Source organism: Hemiscyllium ocellatum, chromosome 6 (genome assembly GCF_020745735.1).
Source record: "Hemiscyllium ocellatum isolate sHemOce1 chromosome 6, sHemOce1.pat.X.cur, whole genome shotgun sequence".
Classification (NCBI taxonomy): domain Eukaryota; kingdom Metazoa; phylum Chordata; class Chondrichthyes; order Orectolobiformes; family Hemiscylliidae; genus Hemiscyllium; species Hemiscyllium ocellatum.
Genome location: NC_083406.1, coordinates 101364983 through 101387274, shown reverse-complemented (window position 1 = coordinate 101387274; position 22292 = coordinate 101364983). Strand labels below are relative to the sequence as shown.

The following is a 22292-nucleotide window of genomic DNA, read 5'->3' as shown; positions in this document are numbered from 1 at the left end:
GCAAGGGACATGAAATACATGCTCTCCACAATGGAGAACCCAGCATCAGGATAGTTAGGAACAAGCTCAGGGCACAAACCCTTACCCTCTTCAGAACTGCTGGTGAGAGAAATAGTCTTAAAATCAGGTTCCGATCCCCATTACTAAAGCCCTGTTGATGACAGGAAAATCAAATCTCTTTTATCCCCTTTAATGTAACAAAACATTGCAACATGCTTCATAGAGGCATGAAAAAACTGAGCCACACAAGGAAATATTAGTCAGATAACAAGAAGATAGATTTCAAACTGCATCTTAAGAAGGAAAGTGAAGTACAGAGGGATTGGGGGGATATTCCAAAGCTTGGGACCTTGGCAATCGAACGCAAAGACCCCCAAAGATTAGGCAATTAAAACTGCAGGTGACCAAGAGGCCAGAATTAGAGGAGGGCAAATATCCCAGTGACAATGTAGCTGGAGGAGATTACACATACAGTGAGGGTGAAGCTATTATGGAATTTGAAAAAAAGGATGAGAATTTTAAAATGAATTACTTTACTGGGAGTAAATGTAGGTTAGCGAGAGCAATGATGTTGGGTAAATGGGACTTGGTGCAGGTTAAGTTGTAGCAGAGTTTTGATGGTCTTACATTTACAGGGAGTAGAATGTGGGAAACCAGCCTGGACAGTATTGAAATAGCCAAGTCCACAGACATCAAAGGAACAAATGAGGGTTACAACAGCAGATGAGCTAGGAGATGATACACAAGGTTAAACAGGCAGTCTTACAGATAGGGCAAAGATGAAGTCAGAAGTTGATCTTATGGTCAAATATGACACCAAAGTTGCAAAAAGACCAGTTTAATCTCAGTTTGTTGTCCGGGAGAAGACGACATTGGCAATCAGGAAGAGGGTTTGAAGCAGACCCTGGAAGCAATGGTTGCTGTCTTTCCGACATTTAATTCGAGGAAATTTCTGCTAATCCAATCGTATATCTCAGATAAACAGTCTGATAAATTTAGCAACACTTAAGTCTTGAGAGAACATTCAATATTTTTATCCAAAAGCCTCGATTTTGCAATAACAGGTTGACGTGGTTCATGGCACTGGCTTGTTGATACAGCAGTGTGGGGGGATGGACCATATCAAACTGGCTCGAGAAGACAGCAGACGTTCTTTGAATGTACTCCTAAGATTGTTAATAAATTTCCAGTGAGTTTGGCCTGCTAAACACTTGGCTGGGCAACACAAAACCTGGTGAAGTTGCCCATTGAAGGGTAATTGGAAATGATGGCAGAAATAATTGATGAGGTGGTGCTTATGGATAACACTGGTCCTTTAGATGTTGAAGAATTGGAGACCATTTTGTAGGCCATGCACCCAAGCTGGAAAGTCACTCAAATTGAAACTGATGTCCCCTTCCAGTGAAATAATTAAGAGGTAAGGAACACAGCCTAGGCAGCCAGTATTGATCTGCAATGCATGTTCAAAGGATTGAACACTTTGAGGAGTTGTTAATGGGTAGAAAATGGAGTGTAAATTAAATAAAATATTTTTGGTCTGGCAGGCTGTAACCTAGTGGGATAATACAAGGATCTGTGTTTGGGCCTCAATTATTTAAATCTGTATTAATGACTTCGATGAGGGTAGGGAGTGCAAAATAGTCAAGTTTGCTGATGATATAAAGCTTGGTGACAAATTTGGGAATTCCCAAAGCCTGTTCAAGGATAGCACTTGTGCTGTTCTTTGGCACATCCAACTCGGCTGGGTGATTAATGTTCCTTGGAGACAACCTTGTGAAAATGAACAGATGTTCAGTTTTCTAGCTCAATGTGTTCCTTTGCTGCTAATGTGGCACCAATGGATTCAAGTCTCTCTCTCAGTCAGTTTTCTCCTTCTGAAAAATGCTGTCTTGACAGAGTATTGCGCAATGATGACATTACGGATAATGGCCATAATAATACTCGGATGCTCATTTGGACATGAACTGACTATGAAGTTTCTATTCATGCAGGGATAGAGGGGCTATAAGGGTCTGTGATGGCCTCTTACCCTGTCACTCACTTACTGTCCTCTGTTCACCTGTTCCTTCTCTATCATGCAGAAGGAGATTCGTGTGCACAGCTGGCTACCTCATGTATGTCACCTCCAGCAGCACTTAAGGATCCAGTAACTTGAAAACTTTCTGAAGTGGTACCCTGCATTTCCACTTGGAGAAGACATCCTTCCTGCAGAAGCCCAGATTAAAAGGTAGGAGGGGTTGTGGCTATACCAGGCAGCCCAGATCATTTCAAAACACTGCTGCTCTCAGTCAAAAATTATAATCAGAGGAGATGGCTGGAAAGTAAGGACTTAAGGCAGCTTCACCTCACGGTTGCACTGTTAACAACAACTTCTTATGTCTTTATAATGGGGATTGTACATCTTGGAAACAGACGTTGAGAGAAACACCCAACACAGTCGGAGAGTGGAATCGAGCGAAATCAGTATTAATTAGAAAATACCGCTGGGCAAGTTAATGGGGTTAAAGGCAGATAAATCCCCAGGGCCTGATAGCTTCATCATACAGTCCACAAAAAGAAGTGGTCCTCAAATAGTGGATCCAAAATTCTATAGATTCTAGTGAAGTTCCTACAGCTGGAGAATGGCAAATATTGAATTGAATTGAATTTCTTGTCATGTGTACTGAGACACAGTGAAAAGCTTTGTCTTGCGAGCCATACAGGCAGATTACGGAGTTAAATAGCACAGATAATAAATAATAGGTAAACAGCGGCAAAAACAAAAACACAGGTACAGGCGAATGTTAAGAGTTTGTGAATCCATTCAATATTCTAACAACAAATATAATCCCACTGTTTAAACAAAAAGGGAGGGAGAGAAAGGAAACAGAGCATTACCGACCAGTTTGCTCAACATTTGTAATGGGAAAATACTGGAGGCTATTATGAAAGGTTTGATAACAGAACATTTGGAAAAAACAAGACTGAATAAAGCTGGCATAGTTTGTTGAAAGGCATATCATTTTTCATAAATCTACTGGAGTTTCTTTGAGGAATTAACTAGTGGAATTGATGAGCCGTATTTGGATTTTCAGAAGGCTTATGATTACGTCCTCATATGAGATTGGTGGACAAAGTTAAAGCACAAGGGCTAAAGGTAATATATTGGAATGGATTGATAAATGGTTGTCAGACAGAAAACAGAGAGTACATATAAATGGGTCTTTTTTGTGTGGCAGGCAGAGACTAGTGGGGTACTGCAAGGATACTTGCAGGTATCCTTGGGCCCCAGCTATTCACAATATATATAAATGACCTGGATGGAGGAACCAAATGCAACATTTCCAAATTTGCTTATGACATAGAACTGGGCAGGACTTTGAGTTGTGGGGGGGATGCAATCAGGCTTCAAGGTGATTTAGACAAATTGAGTATATGATCAAACACATGGCTGATGCAGTACAACATGGCTAAATGTATAGTTAACCTTGATAAATTTGTGGTGATATACCTTGGAAGAAGGAATTAGACAAGGGAGTACTCAAGGAATACCAGGACACTAGGAAGTTCAGAGGAACAGAGTAATCTTGAAGTTTTTCTTTATAGATCCCTAAAGATGGCAGGACAGTTTAATAGGATAATTAAGAAGGCATTTGAGCCACTTACCTTTATAAGTTGTGACATAGATTATAAGGGCCAGGGAGGTTATGTTGGAGCTGTACACAACTTTGGTTAGGCCACAGCCGGGTACTGTGTATAGGTCTAGTCACCTCACAATAGGCAGGCTGCAATTGCACTGGTGCGGGTGCAGAGGAGATTCACCAGAATATTGTCTGGGATGGAGCCATTTCAACTACGAAGAAAGGCTAGTTAAGCTTGGGTTGTTTTCCTAGGAGTAAAAAGTGAAGTCTGCAGATGCTGGAGATCAGAGCTGAAAATGTGTTGCTGGTTAAAGCACAGCAGGTCAGGCAGCATGCAAGGAACAGGAAATTCGACGTTTCGGGCCAGGGCTCTGGCCTGAAAAGTCGAATTTCCTGTTCCTTGGATGCTGCCTGACCTGCTGTGCTTTAACCAGCAACACATTTTCAGCTTGTTTTCCTAGGAGTACAGAAGATTTAGGATAGATCTGATTGAGGTATATAAAATTGAAGAGCATGGACCTGGAAAGCAGCTGTTCATCTTAGTAAAAGGGTCAATAGCAATGGGGCATAATTTTAAACTGAAAGCCTGGAGATGTGAGGGAATTTGAGCAAAACTTTTTTCACCCAGAATGTGGTGGAGGTTTGGAATGCTCTGCCTTGGAGGGTAGTTAAGGCAGAAAACCTCACAACCTTTAAAATGAGCACTTGAAGTGTTACAACATTTAAGACTATGGACCTAGTGCAGAAAAATAGGACTAACTTAGTAGATTTTTGGCAGTACATTGTCGATGGGCCGAAGGGTCTCTCTTCAGCATTCTAAGATTCTAAAATTCTATGAAATTATACAAGTTGATGCTGGGTGTCCTGGGTGAATGGAAGTAGACAGGCAGGTAAAATAAATAATTAGGAAGACAAATGATATATTGACCATCACTGCAAGAGGATTTGAGTTCAGATGTAGAAATGTCTTACTGCAGATATATAGGGTCTTGATCCTGGTGTATTATGGGTAGTGGACAGACTCAGGATACAAGGTCAACCATTTAAGATTGAGATCAGGAATTGGTGAATCCTCTTCACTCAAAGGGGTTGAACCTGTGGAATACATCACCACAGAAGGCAAGGAGGCCAAGATACTAAATATACTTAAGAAAAAGGTAGATATATTTTCAGATTCTAAAGGCATCAAAGGAGAAAGTGGGAATATAGTATTGAGATAGAAGATCATCCGTGAGCATATTGAATAATGGAGCAGGCTTGAAGGACCGAATGGCCTAAACTTGCTCTGAGTAACATTATAAATGCCTCACTGTAAAAATGGTATCTCTTTCTGGTTGTGCTGGTGTTGTTGATTGACAGATTTATGATCAGTTGAATGAGTCACCATCCAAATAGCATGACCCTAGCTAATGAGGATTCACTGATTCTATAAAGGATCTGCTGATTCTGGTTTCTCAATGCATTTTGTCTCATCATTAAACTATTTAGAAAGTTATCATTTACATGTCATCAGCTCATACCTGATGTGAAATACTTAGTGTCTCTGCCAACGTGCTAATCTGACTCAAGATACTGAAATCTTCCTCCAGTCGATTGAGAGTCTTCTGGATATTTTCACGGTTAGTGGCTTGGGATGTCCCTAGAATGCACATTGCAAATTAAAACCAGAGTTAAAGACTGAGCAAAATAGAAGCAATTCTTTTGACAATGCATCACCAACTTGAAGATATGTACCAACTTTAATGTGGTAAAATGTTCCAAACAAGTTGCACAGAGACATTTTTGGGAAAATATTGACACAGAGCTAAAAAAAAGTCATTTTGGGGGGGAGGTGACCAAAAACATACGGTGCATCTAAAGAAGGGTGTGAGAGGAGGAGAGGTGCAAGGAATTCCAAAGCTTCAGACCGATATGACTGAAAGAACAGCCACTACTGATGAGTGAAGGAATTGGGGAATTCACAAGCAGTTAATGTTGGAGGAATGTTAAGTTTGTGAAGGACTGTAGGCCTGGATGAAATTACAGACACAGTGAGGAGAGATACTATTTAAAGACTACAGTAGTACCAATGTCAATATTGCTTGAACGGGAGACAAGTTACTTAAGTTACTGTCTGGCATTCATCAAGCCAAATACAAGAACGCCAAGCTTCAAAGAATCAGCACAATATTTTGGTTGGCAAGTCGGCTTTGATTGGCTGAGGCATTGTCATAGAGAAAACAACAATGAAATATAAGTTTGTTCAGCTTCTAGTAATTCAAAGAAAAAGTTCAGGGTTTAAACGTTTATTTTATTTTTACAAAGAATGCCTCCTTGTACATAAATATGGCAAAAGTGAGTACTGCAGACGCTGGAGATTAGAGCCAAGTGTGTGGTGCTGGAAAAGCACAGCCGGTCAGGCAGCATCCAAGGAGCAGGAAAGTTGACGTTTCAGGCATAAGGAATGTATATAAATAAATCATTTCTAGCTCATGTAAATGAGGTACATTACGAGCTCAATTAATTATCTTAAATTAGTTGCTATTATTGCACTCAGGATTGTTCAGCATGTGTTGCCCAACCATAACATCATATTTTAAAGCAGATGTTCTGCTTTAGATTTTGCAAGTACAAGCTATTTGACTAACATACGTGCTCTGTCTATAATGAACAACTGTAGGAACATACTGTTTGATTCAATCAACCAATTGTTGAAGTGTACAGGCTATATATCTGGCATTGCACTGAAATTCAAATATTGATCATTTGTGTAGTTTTGCAATATGTGTGTTGCAGCCAAATCAATCTGGCCTGTGAGTTAGCTTCATATATTTGTTAAATAAAATGCATCCACATCCCAGTGAACATTGCTCATTAAATATAACAGGAAAATATTGCCTTCAAACAACTGTACTTACCTACAGGATATTCATAGATTCACAACAAATTTAGTTTGGGGGTGGATGCTACACTTTCCTTAGGAGAAGCAATACCAACAAATTCATTTGAAAAAGACTGGTTAGCAAGGTTATATCTCACGGAATAAAGGGAGAACTGGCCATTTGGATACAGAATTGGCTCAAAGGTAGAAGACAGAGAATGGTGGTGGAGGGTTGTTTTTTAGGCTGGAGGCCTGTGACCAGTGGAATGCCACAAGGATCAATGTTGGGTCCTCTACTTTTTGTCATTTACATAAATGATTTGGATGCGAGCATAAAAGGTACAGTAAGTAAGTTTGCAGATGGCGTCAAAATCGGAGGTGTGGTGGACAGCAAAGAAGGTTATCTCAAATTACAACAGGATCTGGACCATATGGGCCAATGGGCTGAGAAGTGGCAGATGGAGTTTAAATCGGACAAATGCGAGGTGCTGCATTTTTTGAAAGCAAATCTTAGCAGGAATTATACACTTCATGGTAAGGTCCTAGAGAGTGTTGCTGAACAAAGAGACCTTGGAGTGCAGGTTCATAGCTCCTTGAAAGTGGAGTCGCAGGTAGATAGGATAGTGAAGAAGGCGTTTGGTATGCTTTCCTTTACTGGTCAGAGTTGGGAGGTCACATTGCGGCTGTACAGGACATTGGTTAGGCCACTGTTGGAATATTGTGTGCAATTCTAGTCTCCTTCCTATCAGAAAGACGTTTTGAAACACGAAAGGGTTCAGAAAAGATTTACAAGGATGTTGCCAGGGTTGGAGGATTTGAGCTGTAAGGAGAGGCTGAACAGGCTGGGGCTGTTTTCCCTGGAGTGTCGGAGGCTGAAGAGTGACCTTATAGAGGTTTACAAAATTATGAGGGGCATGGATAGGATAAATAGACAAAGTATTTTCCCTGGGGTGGGGGAGTTTAGAACTAGAGGGCATAGGTTTAGGGTGAGAGGGGAAAGATATAAAGGGACCTAAGGGGCAACTGTTTCACACGTAGGGTAGTACATGTATGGAATGAGCTGCCAGAGGAAGTGGTGGAGACTGGTACAATTGCAACATTTAAAAGGCATTTGGATGGGTATATGAATAGGAAGGGTTTGGAGGGATATGGGCCGGGTGCTGGCAGGTTGGACTAGATTGGGTTGGGATATCTGGTTGGCATGAACAGGTTGGACCGAAGGGTCTGTTTCCATGCTGTATATCTCTATGACTCTAAGTTTTAAACACTGTCAAAAACCTTTATTAATATGTACACATTGTTGTATTTTACATTCGAACAATTAATTTAATAATTAGCATTCGTGTAAATTTACAATTGACTTCTCCAAATGAATTCCATGTTTTGTAAATCATCATAACAGTGTTATTTCAACAGAAGCCTATAATGCACACAATATGTGAGATTATAAAGGATCCCAGGGCTTTGTCAGACATCAGTCATACCCTCACTTCATACATTTCCCAGCATTCCAGGCCCTTGTGCAAAGATAACCAGAAGAAAATGCATCACGATCTGCAATTATTTGTTTCTTGGTATATTCTAAAGCCTCACTATCTTGAATCCATTACTAAACTTTGCACCAATAAATAATCGCACAGTGCCAGACCTGATGTGTTGGACAGAAGAACAAATAACAATGGGTTTAGCTCTTCAAAGCAATTTTTGTGTCTCTAATGGGAGCAAAGAAGACAATTTTAGAGTTAGGAACATATTTGTCTATCTGAAAGGCTGTCTTGTACTATCTTGGGAATCTTGACATGGAACACCTTTCTGATTCCAAATGTCCCTTTGGAATTAGCTAGCCAGTTTTGGTCTGTTGTTGGATACTGGGGAGCTTGCTCCTGTCACCTGTTGATACGTTATCTATGGAACAAGAAAATGCATGGCAATGAGATGTTGGAGTGTCTGCTTGGAAGAATAATTGAACTGTGGTTCATTTTGCTTTGTATTTGAACAGTAGCTGTAGAGTTCCTGTTTGTTGAAGTTGCAGAAGAAAAAAATCAATGCAAAAAGGTTTATTTCCCAGGAGCTGCAAAATGGGAGTTAATGTATAAAAGATATGTGCCTGAATATTGTTTGTAGTGAAGAGAAGGAGAATTTCATGAGTATCACTACCCACTAATTGAGTTAAGGTGAAGAAGTGATGGGTTGTATTCTGGGGTTGCACAAGAAAAATGGGTGTGATGCAGTTCAGTTAGCGTACACCATTTTGAGCACACCAAGTAGTCTCAGGCACCAAATCCCAAGAAGTGTAGTTTCTAGTCTTGCTGAAGCCTGGTGAATTCTATTCCCTTTCTAGGGACACACATTCAAGTCCTACAAATGACCATCTCCTTATACCCACCCAAATGTTGCCAGTATCACAACACCTGCAACATTCAGGTGCAACTCATAAATGCTTGTGAGATAACTTCAAGGAGGCAGATATCCTGTCACCAAGTCATCCTTTGTTTACACACGTACAGTACATGGACTAGCCAGCTCAAAGCCAGTCTCTAGAGTGAGTAGAACTTCTAAATCTCCTGTTTACATCTGTCAGCCAGGGCTCCCTGATTGGCCCAGGCTAACAACCCCAATCAAGGATTTCATATTCAATGAAGTATACCTGGCCCCCATTCCAATCACTACAATCTGCCATCCTACCTTGTGACTTGTGAACCAACAGAAAGCACAGCTCCAAAACCACCCTTTTTCACACATTAAACCTGACAGTTGAAAGCTGATTTAAACTATAATTTAGCCCTGCTTACTTACACCTTGCTTACAGCTGGTCTGCTGAGATAAGGAAGATAAGCATATCTGAGCCTTCCGTAGTCGTGTTTTATGTCTCATGTGTATTTGTGTGGGAAGGTCTTCTGATTCCCTACCACTGTGCTTGAATTCTACCCTAGGAATCAGTGGCTATGGAAGGTGCATTCAAGTCAAATCCTAACAGGTTGATTACCAATCTGAAAAGCCTTTAAGCATGCCTGTGGCATCTAATAAAAGCAGAAGAGACTCCTGGTCAGCCTGGAGTGGTACTCCTTAAAACTAGCTTTAGGTTAGCAACCTTTTCCAGGAAAAATAGCTGTGCAAAGCATTTGTGTAAAAAACGAGATGTGAGCCATCTCTATCTGCAGGAAGTCTCTTCAGTTTACATCCAAATTTGTATGTTGTAATGCAAATATGCCATTTCAATTGACACAGAGCCCAATAACAGAGCTATTCCGGGTCTGCTCATAGTATAACCTTCATACGGTCAGCTTTAAAATTAATAATGAAACCCTTACCCTCAGGGATAGCACCAGCTTAATAATCTTTATGTGAAATCTACCAGCTTTAACCTCAAGGTGAATCAACATTGTTGATTTAAGACGGGTGTATTTCTTGTGAATCCAGTGGGGATTGGTGAAGGAAGGGCAGGAATGAACAGGCAGTTCATTGAAGAAGAGGTAGGGTCATGATCAAAGAAGGAAATGGGAGAGTGAAGTAAAAAACATGTCAAGGGGGAGTTAATAAAAATGAAGCACATTCTTGCAAATTCAGGCTGCCCAGAATACTTTGCAACCAACACAACTACACTTTGTGAAATTAATGACGGCTAATTTGGATGCAGTAAGCTTCTACAAACAGTTATAGGGTCACTAAATACAGAAACAGACCCTTTGGTCTAACTCAATAAAAACCAAAAGACATTCTCCCTGTATCTGAGTGGTTTTCCTCCGGGTTCTCCGGTTTCCTCCCACAGTCCAAAGATGTGCAGCCAGGTGAATTGGCCATGCTAAATTGACCATAGTGTTAGGTGCATTAGTCAGAGGGAAATGGGTCTGGGTGAGTTACTCTTCGGAGGGTCAGTGTGGATTGGTTGGGCCGAAGGGCCTGTTTCCACACTGTAGGGAATCTAATCTAATCTAATCCAAAACTGCAGATGCTGTAAATCAGAAACAAAAACAACATTTGCTGGAAAAGCTCAGCGGGTTTGGCAGAGACTGAAAAGTAATTAGAGATAACGTTTCGGGTCGTGTGACCCTTCCTCAGAACGCTGAGGATGAAGTGATACTGGGGAGTGGTGCAGCCCTGAGCCAACATGATACAATGCTTGAGCCGAAATGTTAATTTCTTCCCACAGATGTTGCCCGACCTGCTGAGCTTTTCCAGCAATTTCTAATTTTATCTTTGGTCTAACTCGTCCATGTCAACCAGATATCCTAAATTAAACTAGTCTGATTTGCCAGCATTTGGCCCATATTCCTTGCAATAAATAACCAGATCAATGTGTTAAGGGATGTTGGTGAGGCACTCAGGAAAACAGCCCTCCACGGCCTTTGTTTTGCTGAAAAGTGCTGCGAATCTTTCATGTCACCCTGAGCAAGGAAAGACATACGAGGTGATAGGCCATATGCTGGAAAATGGCATTAGAATAGTGAGATGGCTGTTTTTCACCACTACAGACTCGATGGGCTGAAGGGCCTTTTTCGGTGCTGTAGACCTCTATGATCTGACTTTCACCTTTCATTTGAAAAATTGCACCTTGACTAAAAATGCAGGACTGAAGTATGAATGGGGGAAAAGCAAGTGTGATTGCAGAAGGTGGTGAAGAAGGAACTGCTGACTGCCATATTTACCTTCCAATCTCCATGCCAAATGAAGCCTGCAAGCTGGTGGTGTCTGTCCCTGTCATGCCACCCACCACCTAGCATCCACAAGACAGCAAAGAAGAAAAGATAGAGAAAAGGAGAGAAAGAAACAGAAAGTACAGTTAAGCGGAGAGAAGAAAAATTAAAAAATGAAATAGGAATTGAAGAGAAAGACACAGAGATAGCAAAACACAAACAGCAGAGCCAGTCTGAGAGTTCATATTGTTCAACTGTGATGTGCAAGGCCACTGTTTAGATTAGATTAGACTTACAGTGTGGAAACAGGCCCTTCGGCCCAACAAGTCCACACCGACCCGCCGAAGCGAAACCCACCCATACCCCTACATTTACCCCTTACCTAACACTACGGACAATTTAGCTTGGCCAATTCACCTGACCCGCACATCTTTGGACTGTGGGAGGAAACCGGAGCACCCGGAGGAAACCCACGCAGACACGGGGAGAACGTGCAAACTCCACACAGTCAGTCGCCTGAGTCGGGAATTGAACCCGGCTCTACAGGCGCTGTGAGGCAGCAGTGCTAACCACTGTGCCACCGTGCCGCCCATACTGAAAAATGCTGTACTATTACTTCACCAGCATGGAAAATGTTCCTGTTTATTTTGGATTTGAATACTGAATATCGCTAAGCAATGATTGGTGTTTTCTACTGCCTGTATGTCTGATGCTTCACCAGACTGCAAAACTCACAATGGATACTGAAAATCACTTTTGAAAATCACAGAAACTGTATCCTGCTGAATTGTGCATCTGTTTCCATCTGTTCACTTCTTCTCATTACGGGCTTTCCATGGTTCTACAACGGTCTTGTCCTTCTTTGGCTACTTATCTCTGGCATGTTTTGGCTTCTTTATTTTAAATCTACACACACCCTCTATCATGGGTAGTTCTTAACAACAGACTTAAAGTTTTAAATAAGCATTATGTCCACGAAGGATACATTAATGACAATTAATGCTGCAACTTATCACAGACCTTTCACAATATCCAAATCTTCCAAAGGCAGTTTCCAGAGGAACTTATACTTGCTTGCAGTGTCAATCACACTCCCAGCTGTGTATCTATTTAGAATGAAAACACTTAGTGGAGGCTACATTTGCCAAAATGAATATAGTACAAGGGTCCAGATAATATACTCTAACATCTTCTAGAACATCATTACAATGTGTAAGGGCTGAACTGATGCCAATGAGATGTGGTTCCCCAACTCGGCCTATCAAACATCATGGGCTGCGCAAACAGAAAAGCAGCTTTAAATACTCACCGCTGGATGACCAGAGTTTGGATGGTGAGATAGATTTTCTTAGTCCTTGCACACTTTCAGCATTTCTAAGGAAATTGCAGCAGCTCTCTGCCATTTTCTGGCATATGCCAGCTGGGGTTCCTTGTCCTTACTTTTAGAAGATTTTGTTAGAGAACACTTGGAATTAAGAGCCTGGATTCTGTCTTTGCAACTGACAGGCAAGTGAACAAATGTAAAAGGGGTTTTGGTCACCCTAGAAGACCATATTCCAAATACTTGCACACTGTAAAATATGTACAATGTCACAACTCTGAACCATGAGTTGATAATTCTCTTATTGCCTCTTCTGTCTTTTTAAAAACTTTATCCTCTCACCCTAAAAATCTGCCCCCCTAGTCTTGAAATCCTCCACACGAGGGAAAAGACACCTGCCATTCACCTTATCCATATGCTTAATGATTTTATAAACTTCTGAAAGGTCACCCCTCAACCTCCTACATTCCAGGGAAACAAATCCCAGCCTATCCTGCCTCTCCTATCTCAAACCCTCCATTCCTAACAAATCTTGATAAATCTCTTGTGAACCCATAAAATGGTTTTTGGTTATGTAAACCCCCACACTGAAACACTTTGGTCTGGTATTGCTGCTGGAACTACCAATGTTCACTATTACTATAACTTAAAATACAAAATGTTACAGGTTTTAAGGGTAGGTCAGATGCTCATGCGAAGCAGTTGAGAGAGGCTGCTGATAGAGTTCAATCAGGAAAGGCAGGAAGCCTCAAAAGGAGCATTAAGACTGGCATGGACTGATTAGGCTGACTGTCCAGTTAGTGTGCTGTACATCCTATGCAAGGTAATGATTTTGGGCTGTTGCTTTAAGAGGCAATATACCTGTAGCATCAGTTTAATGCCTTGGAAATCAGTTGAACATTGACTGCTGCATTCTTTTAGACCAGGAAAAGACAAAACACACTCTGTCTACACGTAAATATTTCTATTCAAAAGAGGCTGCACACTCACAAGCTCATGGAACTCCGCCGGAGAGAGCCAGTTTTACGTTTCAAAGTAGTGCAAATCAGAAGGTCTGTGAACAGAAACAGCGAGCGCTCCTTTTTGCTGCTAACGGATTTCTGTACATAGATGAAATGGCAAAAACAGAAACATATCAGTCTGACTGTTAAGAAAGTGTCATTTTCAATTATGTTAGGAAAAATTTGAATTTAAGATGGTTTCATGCAAATGTTTCTTCAGAATCCTTAATTCTTTCACACAGGAGTCATCAGTCAATGTAAACAGCCCAATCCATCCAAATATTCAACAACATTGGATTGGTCTGCCTTCATTGATATCTTCAGAAAGCAAGTCAAAGATTGTGTGAGGATGAGAGCACTATCCCTTAGAAATCTTAATAGTTGCTAGACTGCAGGCCAGGGAAATATTACAAGGGAGTAGGGAAAGATTGGGGGAGTGGTGAAAAACAGGCATAGAGCTCAGCAACACAAGGAACACAGATATTTCACTATATCTAAAGGCAATAACCCACCATTATTCTTAATTCACTTGTGGGATACAGGCATTGCTGGTTGACCAGCATTTATTGCCCATTTACGGCGGCACGGTGGCACAGTGGTTAGCACTGCTGCCTCACAGCACCAGGGACCTGGGTTCAATTCCCGACTCAGGCGACTGACTGTGTGGAGTTTGCACGTTCTCCCAGTGTCTGCGTGGGTTTCCTCCGGGTGCTCCGGTTTCCTCCCACAGTCCAAAGATGTGCTGGTCAGGTGAATTGGCCATGCTAAATTGCCCGTAGTGTTAGGTAAGTGATAAATATAGGGGGTCTGGGCAGGTTGCGCTTCGGCGGGTCGGTGTGGACTTGTTGGGCCGAAGGGCCTGTTTCCACATTGTAAGTAATCTAATCTAATCCCTAATTGTCCTTGAACCAAGTGGCTTGCTAGAGCATTTCTGTGGGCACTTGTGAGTCAACCACCTTGCTGTGGGTCTCGAATCACACGTAAGTCAGAGCAGGTAAGGATGGCAGATTTCCTTCCATGAAGGACATTAGTAAGTCGGATGGAGATTTCCTGATAATTGGCAATGGTTTCACAGTTATCAGTAGATTCTTAATTCCAAACTTTTTAAAAATTATTGAATTCAAATTTGACCATCTGTCTTGGCAGGATTTGAACCCAGGTTCCCAGAACATTAGCTGATTAATAGTCTAATGATAATACCACTAGGCCATCACCTTCCCTTTCTCCTTTTCCAGTTTTTTTTAACTGTACAGTAGGAAGTTGAGGCTGTCACTAGTCATTATTTTAATATATTGTTCCATTTCAAACTTCGGCACAAAATATTTTTCTCAAGGTCTCTTGGGATTTTTCTCGAGGTGTACTTTTAAGTTTTGGCAGTTACTTGTTAAATTTTCCACTTTCACTAAATCATTTGTTAGGTTAAGCAGTCATGTAGTAATGATATCTTTCAACTTTGTGTGGACACATGGGGTGTTTGCATTCTTTAGAAGCAGAATTAGAAGAATTCGTCAATATCAACCCCATTAAACTGAATGCAACAACACACAAGGAAAACATTAACTTGCTAGACATTACAGATTTAAATTGGAACAAGAAGATGAGTATCACAATAAAAGTTCGTTTTTTTTTCAAAATAACACACACACACACACACATGACAATTACAACCTTTTTTTAAACTGCATCACAGATTTCAATCTCAGGTTTAAGTTTAACAATAAAACAACAGTTATTCATCATAACACCTCATCATTTCCCCATATGGGTAGCTCTTGAACGAAATTCCACATCCCTGTGCAAGGAAATCTTTACCTTGTGAGCACAAGCTTTTCTGGCTCCCTAGCTGAGTATTTCTCTGTTGACAGTTTTAAAACTATTATCTCACCTTTTCAGCCTCTGACTCTTCACAGCCCTCTTGCAGCCTCCTCCTCAACCCTCTCTTGCACCTTCTTTCTCCACCCCCCCCCTCACTAGTGAACATTTCAACAGCAAACATGGGAGACATCCTCGGAGCCTCCTCCCCACTTTTATCATTTTACTTACAGGGAGACGTTTTGCCCATTGGCTTCCCCTGGCTGCACTTATCTGTGTGTTTTGGTGGTTTTCATGGCAGGTTCACCTGCCATCCCATATATATTGAGCCCTGCTAAGTACAGATTTGACCATTATTTGCATCCTTCCTTACTCTGACAGATTTCTCTTGCCACCTCAAGATGATCCATAATTTCCCATTAGAAATCTCAATCTCATTCAAGATCACTACTTTCAGTTGTTCCCTGTGTTAAGACCATTATAGGTAAGAGTTGCCAAGTTGGAAAAGGTTCTTACCACTTCAGTCACCATTTCCTGCCTTAAAAATTTTCTGTGAGGAACCAGGAGCTGCAGAACAAGACAAAAATACACTGTTACAGGACTGAGAAACCAGGCAGAGTGAAAAATCAAAATATTGATCTGAAATTACAATAAGACACAGGTAGACCATTGTCTCTCTCAAGAGGTTGGGGCATTTGAACCTGAAAACAGGAATACACCATCAAGATTTGAACCTGTTCTACCATTCAGTGGAGTCTTGGCTATTTTGCATTTTAACATCTGTTACAAAACATCTACGCATTACAAAACATCTACGCATTACAAAAATCCAGCAATATCAGCTTTCAAGTCGTGAACTGAGTTATATATACGGCCTTTTGCGGGACTAAGTTCCGCAATTCTACCAACATTTGCCTGATGAACTGTTCCTCACTTCTCTCCTAAATCGCTTGGCTCTGAGTTGAAGTAAATGCATATTTGTCTTAGATTCCACAACCAGCAGAAAAGAGTTCTCTCTTCCTTATATCAATCCTTTCAAAATCCTAAAAACCTCAATCAAGTCACCAGAAAGTCAAATTCCAGAAAATAGAAGCCTTGTTAATGTAATCTCACAATTTAAGCTCTAAAACCTGACAACGTCCCTGCTAATCTGCACTCCCTCCATGTCCTTCTCAAGACACATTACCCAGAACTCTCCACAATACAACAGGTATGACCCAAACAGGGCTCTGTACAGCTTTAGCAAAACTTTCCAATCTACAGCTGAACTCTCTTGATAGAAATACCAGAATTCTATTATTTTTTTCATTTAATTTTGTTCATTGACAACTATATTTTAATGATCTATGCACACAGACCCCAAAACTCTGTAGGCCACATGACCACTTCTTTTTGCTTGTTGAAAAATATTTGAGTCTATACTTTTCTATTCAAAAAGGAATCACTTCACACTTCTCCCTGTACTGAAACCCGTCTTCCACATTTTTTCACAATCACTTTATCAATATCAATATACCTTTAAGTTCCTGACTGGTCTGCTTCAATGCCACCAATCTTTACACCATCAACAAATTTGAATATATGGTTCTCTTCTGCATTATGTTATGTCCTAAATAGATGCCATTCACACTGGAGTAAATGCTAGCTCTACCTTCCATGGCATAGTCTGTGATTGGAAGCTAATATCCATTATAACATCAAGCTGGTCAGGGGATAACCAGCTGGAAAATTTGTTTAGCTGAAAACTAAAGAGAGAAACCTCAAGTATTCCTCTCAATGAATGTCAGCTATCCTTGCTGTTGTTAGAGTTGCGGAAATCATAGGTTATGTTGTTTAAAACTGTGGCATTGGGCTTTACGAAACCATGGTTATTTTTTGATACTTTAAGCCACTGTTCAGGAGTTACCTGGAGACTTGTGCGTGAGCTGTGGAAGCCAGAGGGGTGAAGTTTTGAAGCAAGTCAGAGGGTTGCTTAGCCAAAAGCGAATAGAAGAACCCTTAGGAAGCGGTACCTTGGAAGCTGGTGAGTCAGAGTGATTGTAGACAGCTGTGACACACTTTCTTGGGTGGTCCCAGGGAAAACAAATGAAGTTTCAAGACTCATAACATAAGACAAGTCTTTTTTCTGGGGTTGTGTGGCTATGTAAAATGTAGAGCTGAGTTGATAGGTTAGTCTTTATAAGCTTTACTGTTACGCTAATAGTGGTTGCTTTCTCTTTCTATACACAATAGAAATTCTGTTTGTAAAATATCATGACACCTTGTGGTATAATTTTGTTAGGTAATTCTGATATGTGTGGATCCTTAAAAGATTAATGATTGCCATCAGGATCACAATATTTTCTTGCCCCTTTTTGTTCTTCATCTCTCTCCTAGTCCCTTCGATCTACACTATTCTCTATACTTCTACATGCTCTTGCTTTGGCTTTTGGCATCTCTCACCTTTTGGCCAACAGTGATTAGTCTATTTACTATAAATGGTAAAGAAAGAATTTGCAGCTATATACAGTACAGGAGTGTCCTTCTTGAGTTCAGACTGGGATTATGTGTTGAAGTCTCCGAGGTGACTTGGAAGTTTACGATGCTACCACTGAGAGAAACGTGGCTGTAATGAAGAGAACTTTAAGCACAACAGCATAGACATTTTACAACAGCACAATGGATATCCAGTAATTTTTCACTTCTAGAACATCAACTGTCGATAATATTGCAATAAGTGTTTAGGTTTGTCCTAAATAAATACCAAAGCAAGAACATCCTTAATTTGAATGGCACAAAGAGGTTCAGAGATAAGCACGTTGACATATTCATTTTGACTCCCTTACTGAAGTATTTCAGCTCAGTATCATACCCACTAAACTAGGAACTCAGCATCAAACTGATGGTAATACCTAGTGTGGTAACACCTATCAAGTCTGAACTGAGAATATGGGTCCTTTTCAGTTAAGTGCCATTTTACAGAAAATGTAAATTGATATTGTTGTTAGAAAAGCCCAATTTTAATTTCCATTGATAGCAAAGGAAGTAAGCAAAAGTCAATTTTGATAATGGTTGGCCAATGTATATTGTTAGCTTTATGCCATGGCAGCAATTTGAAAATTAATTTTGTGTGTCTCCACGAAACTATGATTCCATTTTAAGTTATTTGACTGACATGTCTCAGCGCACAATCTAAAATGTGCAGAGATGGATCTTGGATTAATGATAGGTGAAGTACAGGAAGAGGTATAGGCCATTCAGCCCCTTCAATATGTTGAGGCATTAATTTAGATCATGCCCAATTTGTATCTGCCAGGCTTGGTTGTTTTACCATAAATAGCCTTGTCTAACAAAAATCTTTCAATCTTGTTTTTGATGTTTTCAATTGACCTGGTCTAAAAGGCTCTTTGGGAGAGAAAGAACAAAACGTTGACTCCCACTTTTGTGAAAAAATGTTAAATTATGGATTGAGTCTTGAAGGATTTCCCCAAAACTGAAGCTGAGGAAAACTTCACATTCTTTATGTAAACCGGAGACTATTAAACAATGTTGATGATGCATAGCCCTGCTAAACATTATTGTTGGTCACAACTTCTGGGGTGTTTATAGTAATTGTACCTCTTCATGGATACGCACATCCATCATGCCTTCTATATGGGATTCTATCTCTTGCAGGATGCGAGCCTCTTTCTCTGCTTCCTCTGCATTCTTCTTCCCTTTGTTTATCCTTTCAGCTAGTAACTTAATGTAACGTTGTGCTGCCAGCAGGCATGGATGATCTGGGTGATCGTCAGGAGTGTGTTTCAGTAGATCCTGCCATGCAGAAGATAAAATCATTTCACTGATTAGAGATTAATAAGCCACCATTTGCCTCATTTAGCCCAATCCCCTTCAGTAATCGTTTTGGCAAATCCCTGTACATTGCATTTGGAGATGACTGTCAGGTGAGTGAAGACAGAAGAAGGGGGGTTCAGAGTGAATATTGATGATCCTACTGCACATAGCCAATGGTCTGGAAAACAATATCATGATGAAAATGACCAGGAAGGTATTGGCATTATTAGATAATGGTCAATGCATTAATTAAGATAAACAAGTTCAGCATTTTATCACCAATGTTGTGAACAGTAATTATGATTAAAATTTGCATCAATCCAATGAAGCAATTCCTGATTTCAGAGTAAGTTCCACTTGACCTTGATTTACAACTGAAGTACGGCACTCTCTGAACTCTCTTGATACACCCTTGATACTGAACTCTCCAATAAAAAACATACTACTGCAATTATTGGAAAATCTAAAACAACAATAGAGGGTGCTGGAGAATCAGAAAAACAGAATTAATGTTTGAGATCCTGAAACCCTTTGTCAGGACAACTCTGTTTTTCTCTCTGCAGATGCTGCCAGATCTGCTGAGTTTCTCAAGCATGTTCCGTTCCTGTATAACATTGAACTCCTTAGGTTATTAATGAACTTCAAGGATGGAGCATAACCTAGCTCTGCAAATCCTTTCTCTTCATATGCTTATCCAATTCTTTTTAGAAAGCCGCAATTGAAAGTGTCTCCACCACCCTCTCAGGCTGTGCATCCCATACCAAAGGGGGGGACGATGGTAGTGAGTCTAGACTAGCAGTCTAGAGGCCAAGGCTAGCGATTGAGTGACCCAGGCTGTTGAGTGAGGGACACAAGTTTAAATCCCAGAGCAGCAAGAAGTGGAACTTGAATTCAATTAACAAAATAAAAACAGGATTTGAAAGCTAATCTCAGTAAATGTGAAACTAAAATTATCATTGACAGCTGTGAAAAACACCCATCAGGTCCCTGAGGAAAGAAATCTGCCATCCCGACTTGGTCTAGCCTATATGTGACTCCAGACCTACAGCAATGTAGTTAACTCTTAACTTCACCCTGAAATGGCTGAGCAAACCACACAACTCAATGGGGATTCAGGGATGGACAACAAATGCTGGTCCTGCCAGTGATACTCACATTATATGAAAGAATAAATAAAAGAAAGAAATCTATGTCCACTTGTTACATTTGAAAGGTTTTCCTCATGTTGCCTTTGGTTATTTTGCCATTCCCCTTCACACATGCCCTCTGGTTTCCAACCTTTACGAACGGAGAAAATTTCCCTCCATCTATCCTATATAGAACCCACATGGTTTTGAATACTTCTAACGGACCTCCTTTCAACTTTTACTTCTCTAAGAATATAGCTTGGATGGAACCATGTTTTCTTGTATCATTGTTGGCAATGCTTCACTTTCTTTAGACCAATGTCTTACACAAAAGTCTCTTTGGTTTCGGTCTTTTGTTTCATTAGTAATGTAACTGCTTTATCAATTAAACTCGACATTGAGAAGAAAACTCACCTTACTAAAGTCCTGGAGCTACTTCTGTAAATCCATTCTGCACCCTCTATAAAGGCTTCACATTCTTCCTAAAACATGACACCCAGAATTTCACACAATCTTCAGTTGACGTCAACCCACTGTTTTATAAAGGTCTGGTGTACCTCATTGTTTTGTACCCTATGTATTCAAAAAGCCATGGATCCTGTATGACTTTTTAACCACCTTCTCAATGTACCCTGCCACTTTGAATAACTTGTACAGACATTAATCACCCATCTCTTTGCTCCTGCATCCATTTTAAAAATTCTATCAGTGAGGTTAAGGTGTGTTATTTGCATATGTATATTAAGATAATTTGTTTTAGAATTTGTATTTTGAACTAGTGGCATGTAGATTTTGATCTATGTGTCTGGGGAGGTTTAATGATTAACATGTCAGTATTTCTGCAGCCAATATCTTTTGAACCTGCATGAGGGATTTGTGTGAGTGAGAGTGAGAGAGGGAAAGAGAGATGACTTTGGAGTGATAGTGGAAATGTACTTGCATTCTGATAGTTTTACGACTGGACAGCATAAACAAGCTTTCTTTTAATTTGGAAGAATGGGGGTTACATTTTTTTGCTTAAGGGAAAATCCCTTAACTTGGAAAGCTTTTGGTTTTAGTTTGCAGAGTTGGGATTGAAATTAGATATAAGAACAGAAAGGTGTTAGTTCAGAAAAGTCAGGACATAGATTACCTCGGTATGAGCATTTTAATTGAAAGCTCCAGCAGTCTTTGGTTAGAAGGCTGAATGGGTTATTTGAAGCTGCAAAAATTTCATCTCAATTACATAACTAATTAAGCAAAAAGTTTTCAGACTTTCAAGACTGGGAATTGAAGTAAACAGTCAAGTAAAAACTTAGAGATATGAGTGAGAAGGAAGTTCTCTCTGGTGTTGAGCACTGTGTTGGGATAGGCACGATTGTATTTTATGGTGTGTTTTACAATCTTTCAAATTGGGTGTTTTTGTAAATAACTTGGTTTATTATACTTCCTTTTAGAGTCATAGAGATGGACAGCATGGAAACAGATGCTTCGGTCCAACTTGTTCATGCTGACCAGATCTCCTAACCTAATCTATTCCCATTTGCCAGCACTTTGCCTATATCTCTCCAAACCCTTCCTATTCATATACCCATGCAGATGCCTTTTAAATGTTGTACTTGTACCATCCTCCACCACTTCCTCTGGCAACTCATTCCATACACTCACTAAACTCTGTGTGAAAAGGTTGCCCCTTAGGTGCCTCTTATACCTTTCCCCTCTCACCCTAAACCTTGATCTGGACTCTAGTTCTGGACTCCCCCAATTTAGGGAAAAGACTTTGTCTCTTTATCCAAAAATGCCCCTCATGATTTTCTAAACTTCTATAAGGTCACCCCTCAGCCTCCGATGCTCCAGGAAAAACAGCCCCAGCCTATTCAGTCTCTCTCTATAGCTCAAACCCTCCAACCCTGGCAACATCTTTGTAAATCTTTTCTGAATCTTTTCATGTTTCACAACATCCTTCCTTTCTTTTCTTTTGAGCAATAAACTTCCGTTTTATTGATAAAACAAGATGTTCAGCATTGCATGCTTGTGTTTAAATGAAAGCCCAACTCATTAAATAAGAACATTGTGATTCATCAAACAGGATTTCAGCCTGGGATCTGACTTCTCCAGTAATATT

General features: G+C 40.3%; 1 protein-coding gene across 3 annotated transcripts in view; it reads right to left on the bottom strand.

The window, feature by feature from the left end:
• LOC132816511 (rho guanine nucleotide exchange factor 17-like) overlaps positions 1 to 22292 on the bottom strand; it is a 440614-nt gene that overhangs the window by 36948 nt on the left and 381374 nt on the right. For 2 of the 3 annotated variants that reach the window (XM_060826198.1, XM_060826199.1), the window contains exons 6-10: positions 18846 to 19040; positions 15765 to 15815; positions 13426 to 13535; positions 12135 to 12220; positions 5141 to 5259 (exon numbers count right to left, since the gene is read on the bottom strand). In XM_060826198.1, coding sequence (XP_060682181.1) covers positions 5141 to 5259; positions 12135 to 12220; positions 13426 to 13535; positions 15765 to 15815; positions 18846 to 19040 — 561 coding nt within the window. The remainder of the gene's footprint in view (positions 1 to 5140; positions 5260 to 12134; positions 12221 to 13425; positions 13536 to 15764; positions 15816 to 18845; positions 19041 to 22292) is intronic. The other variant, XM_060826200.1, reaches the window with a different exon arrangement.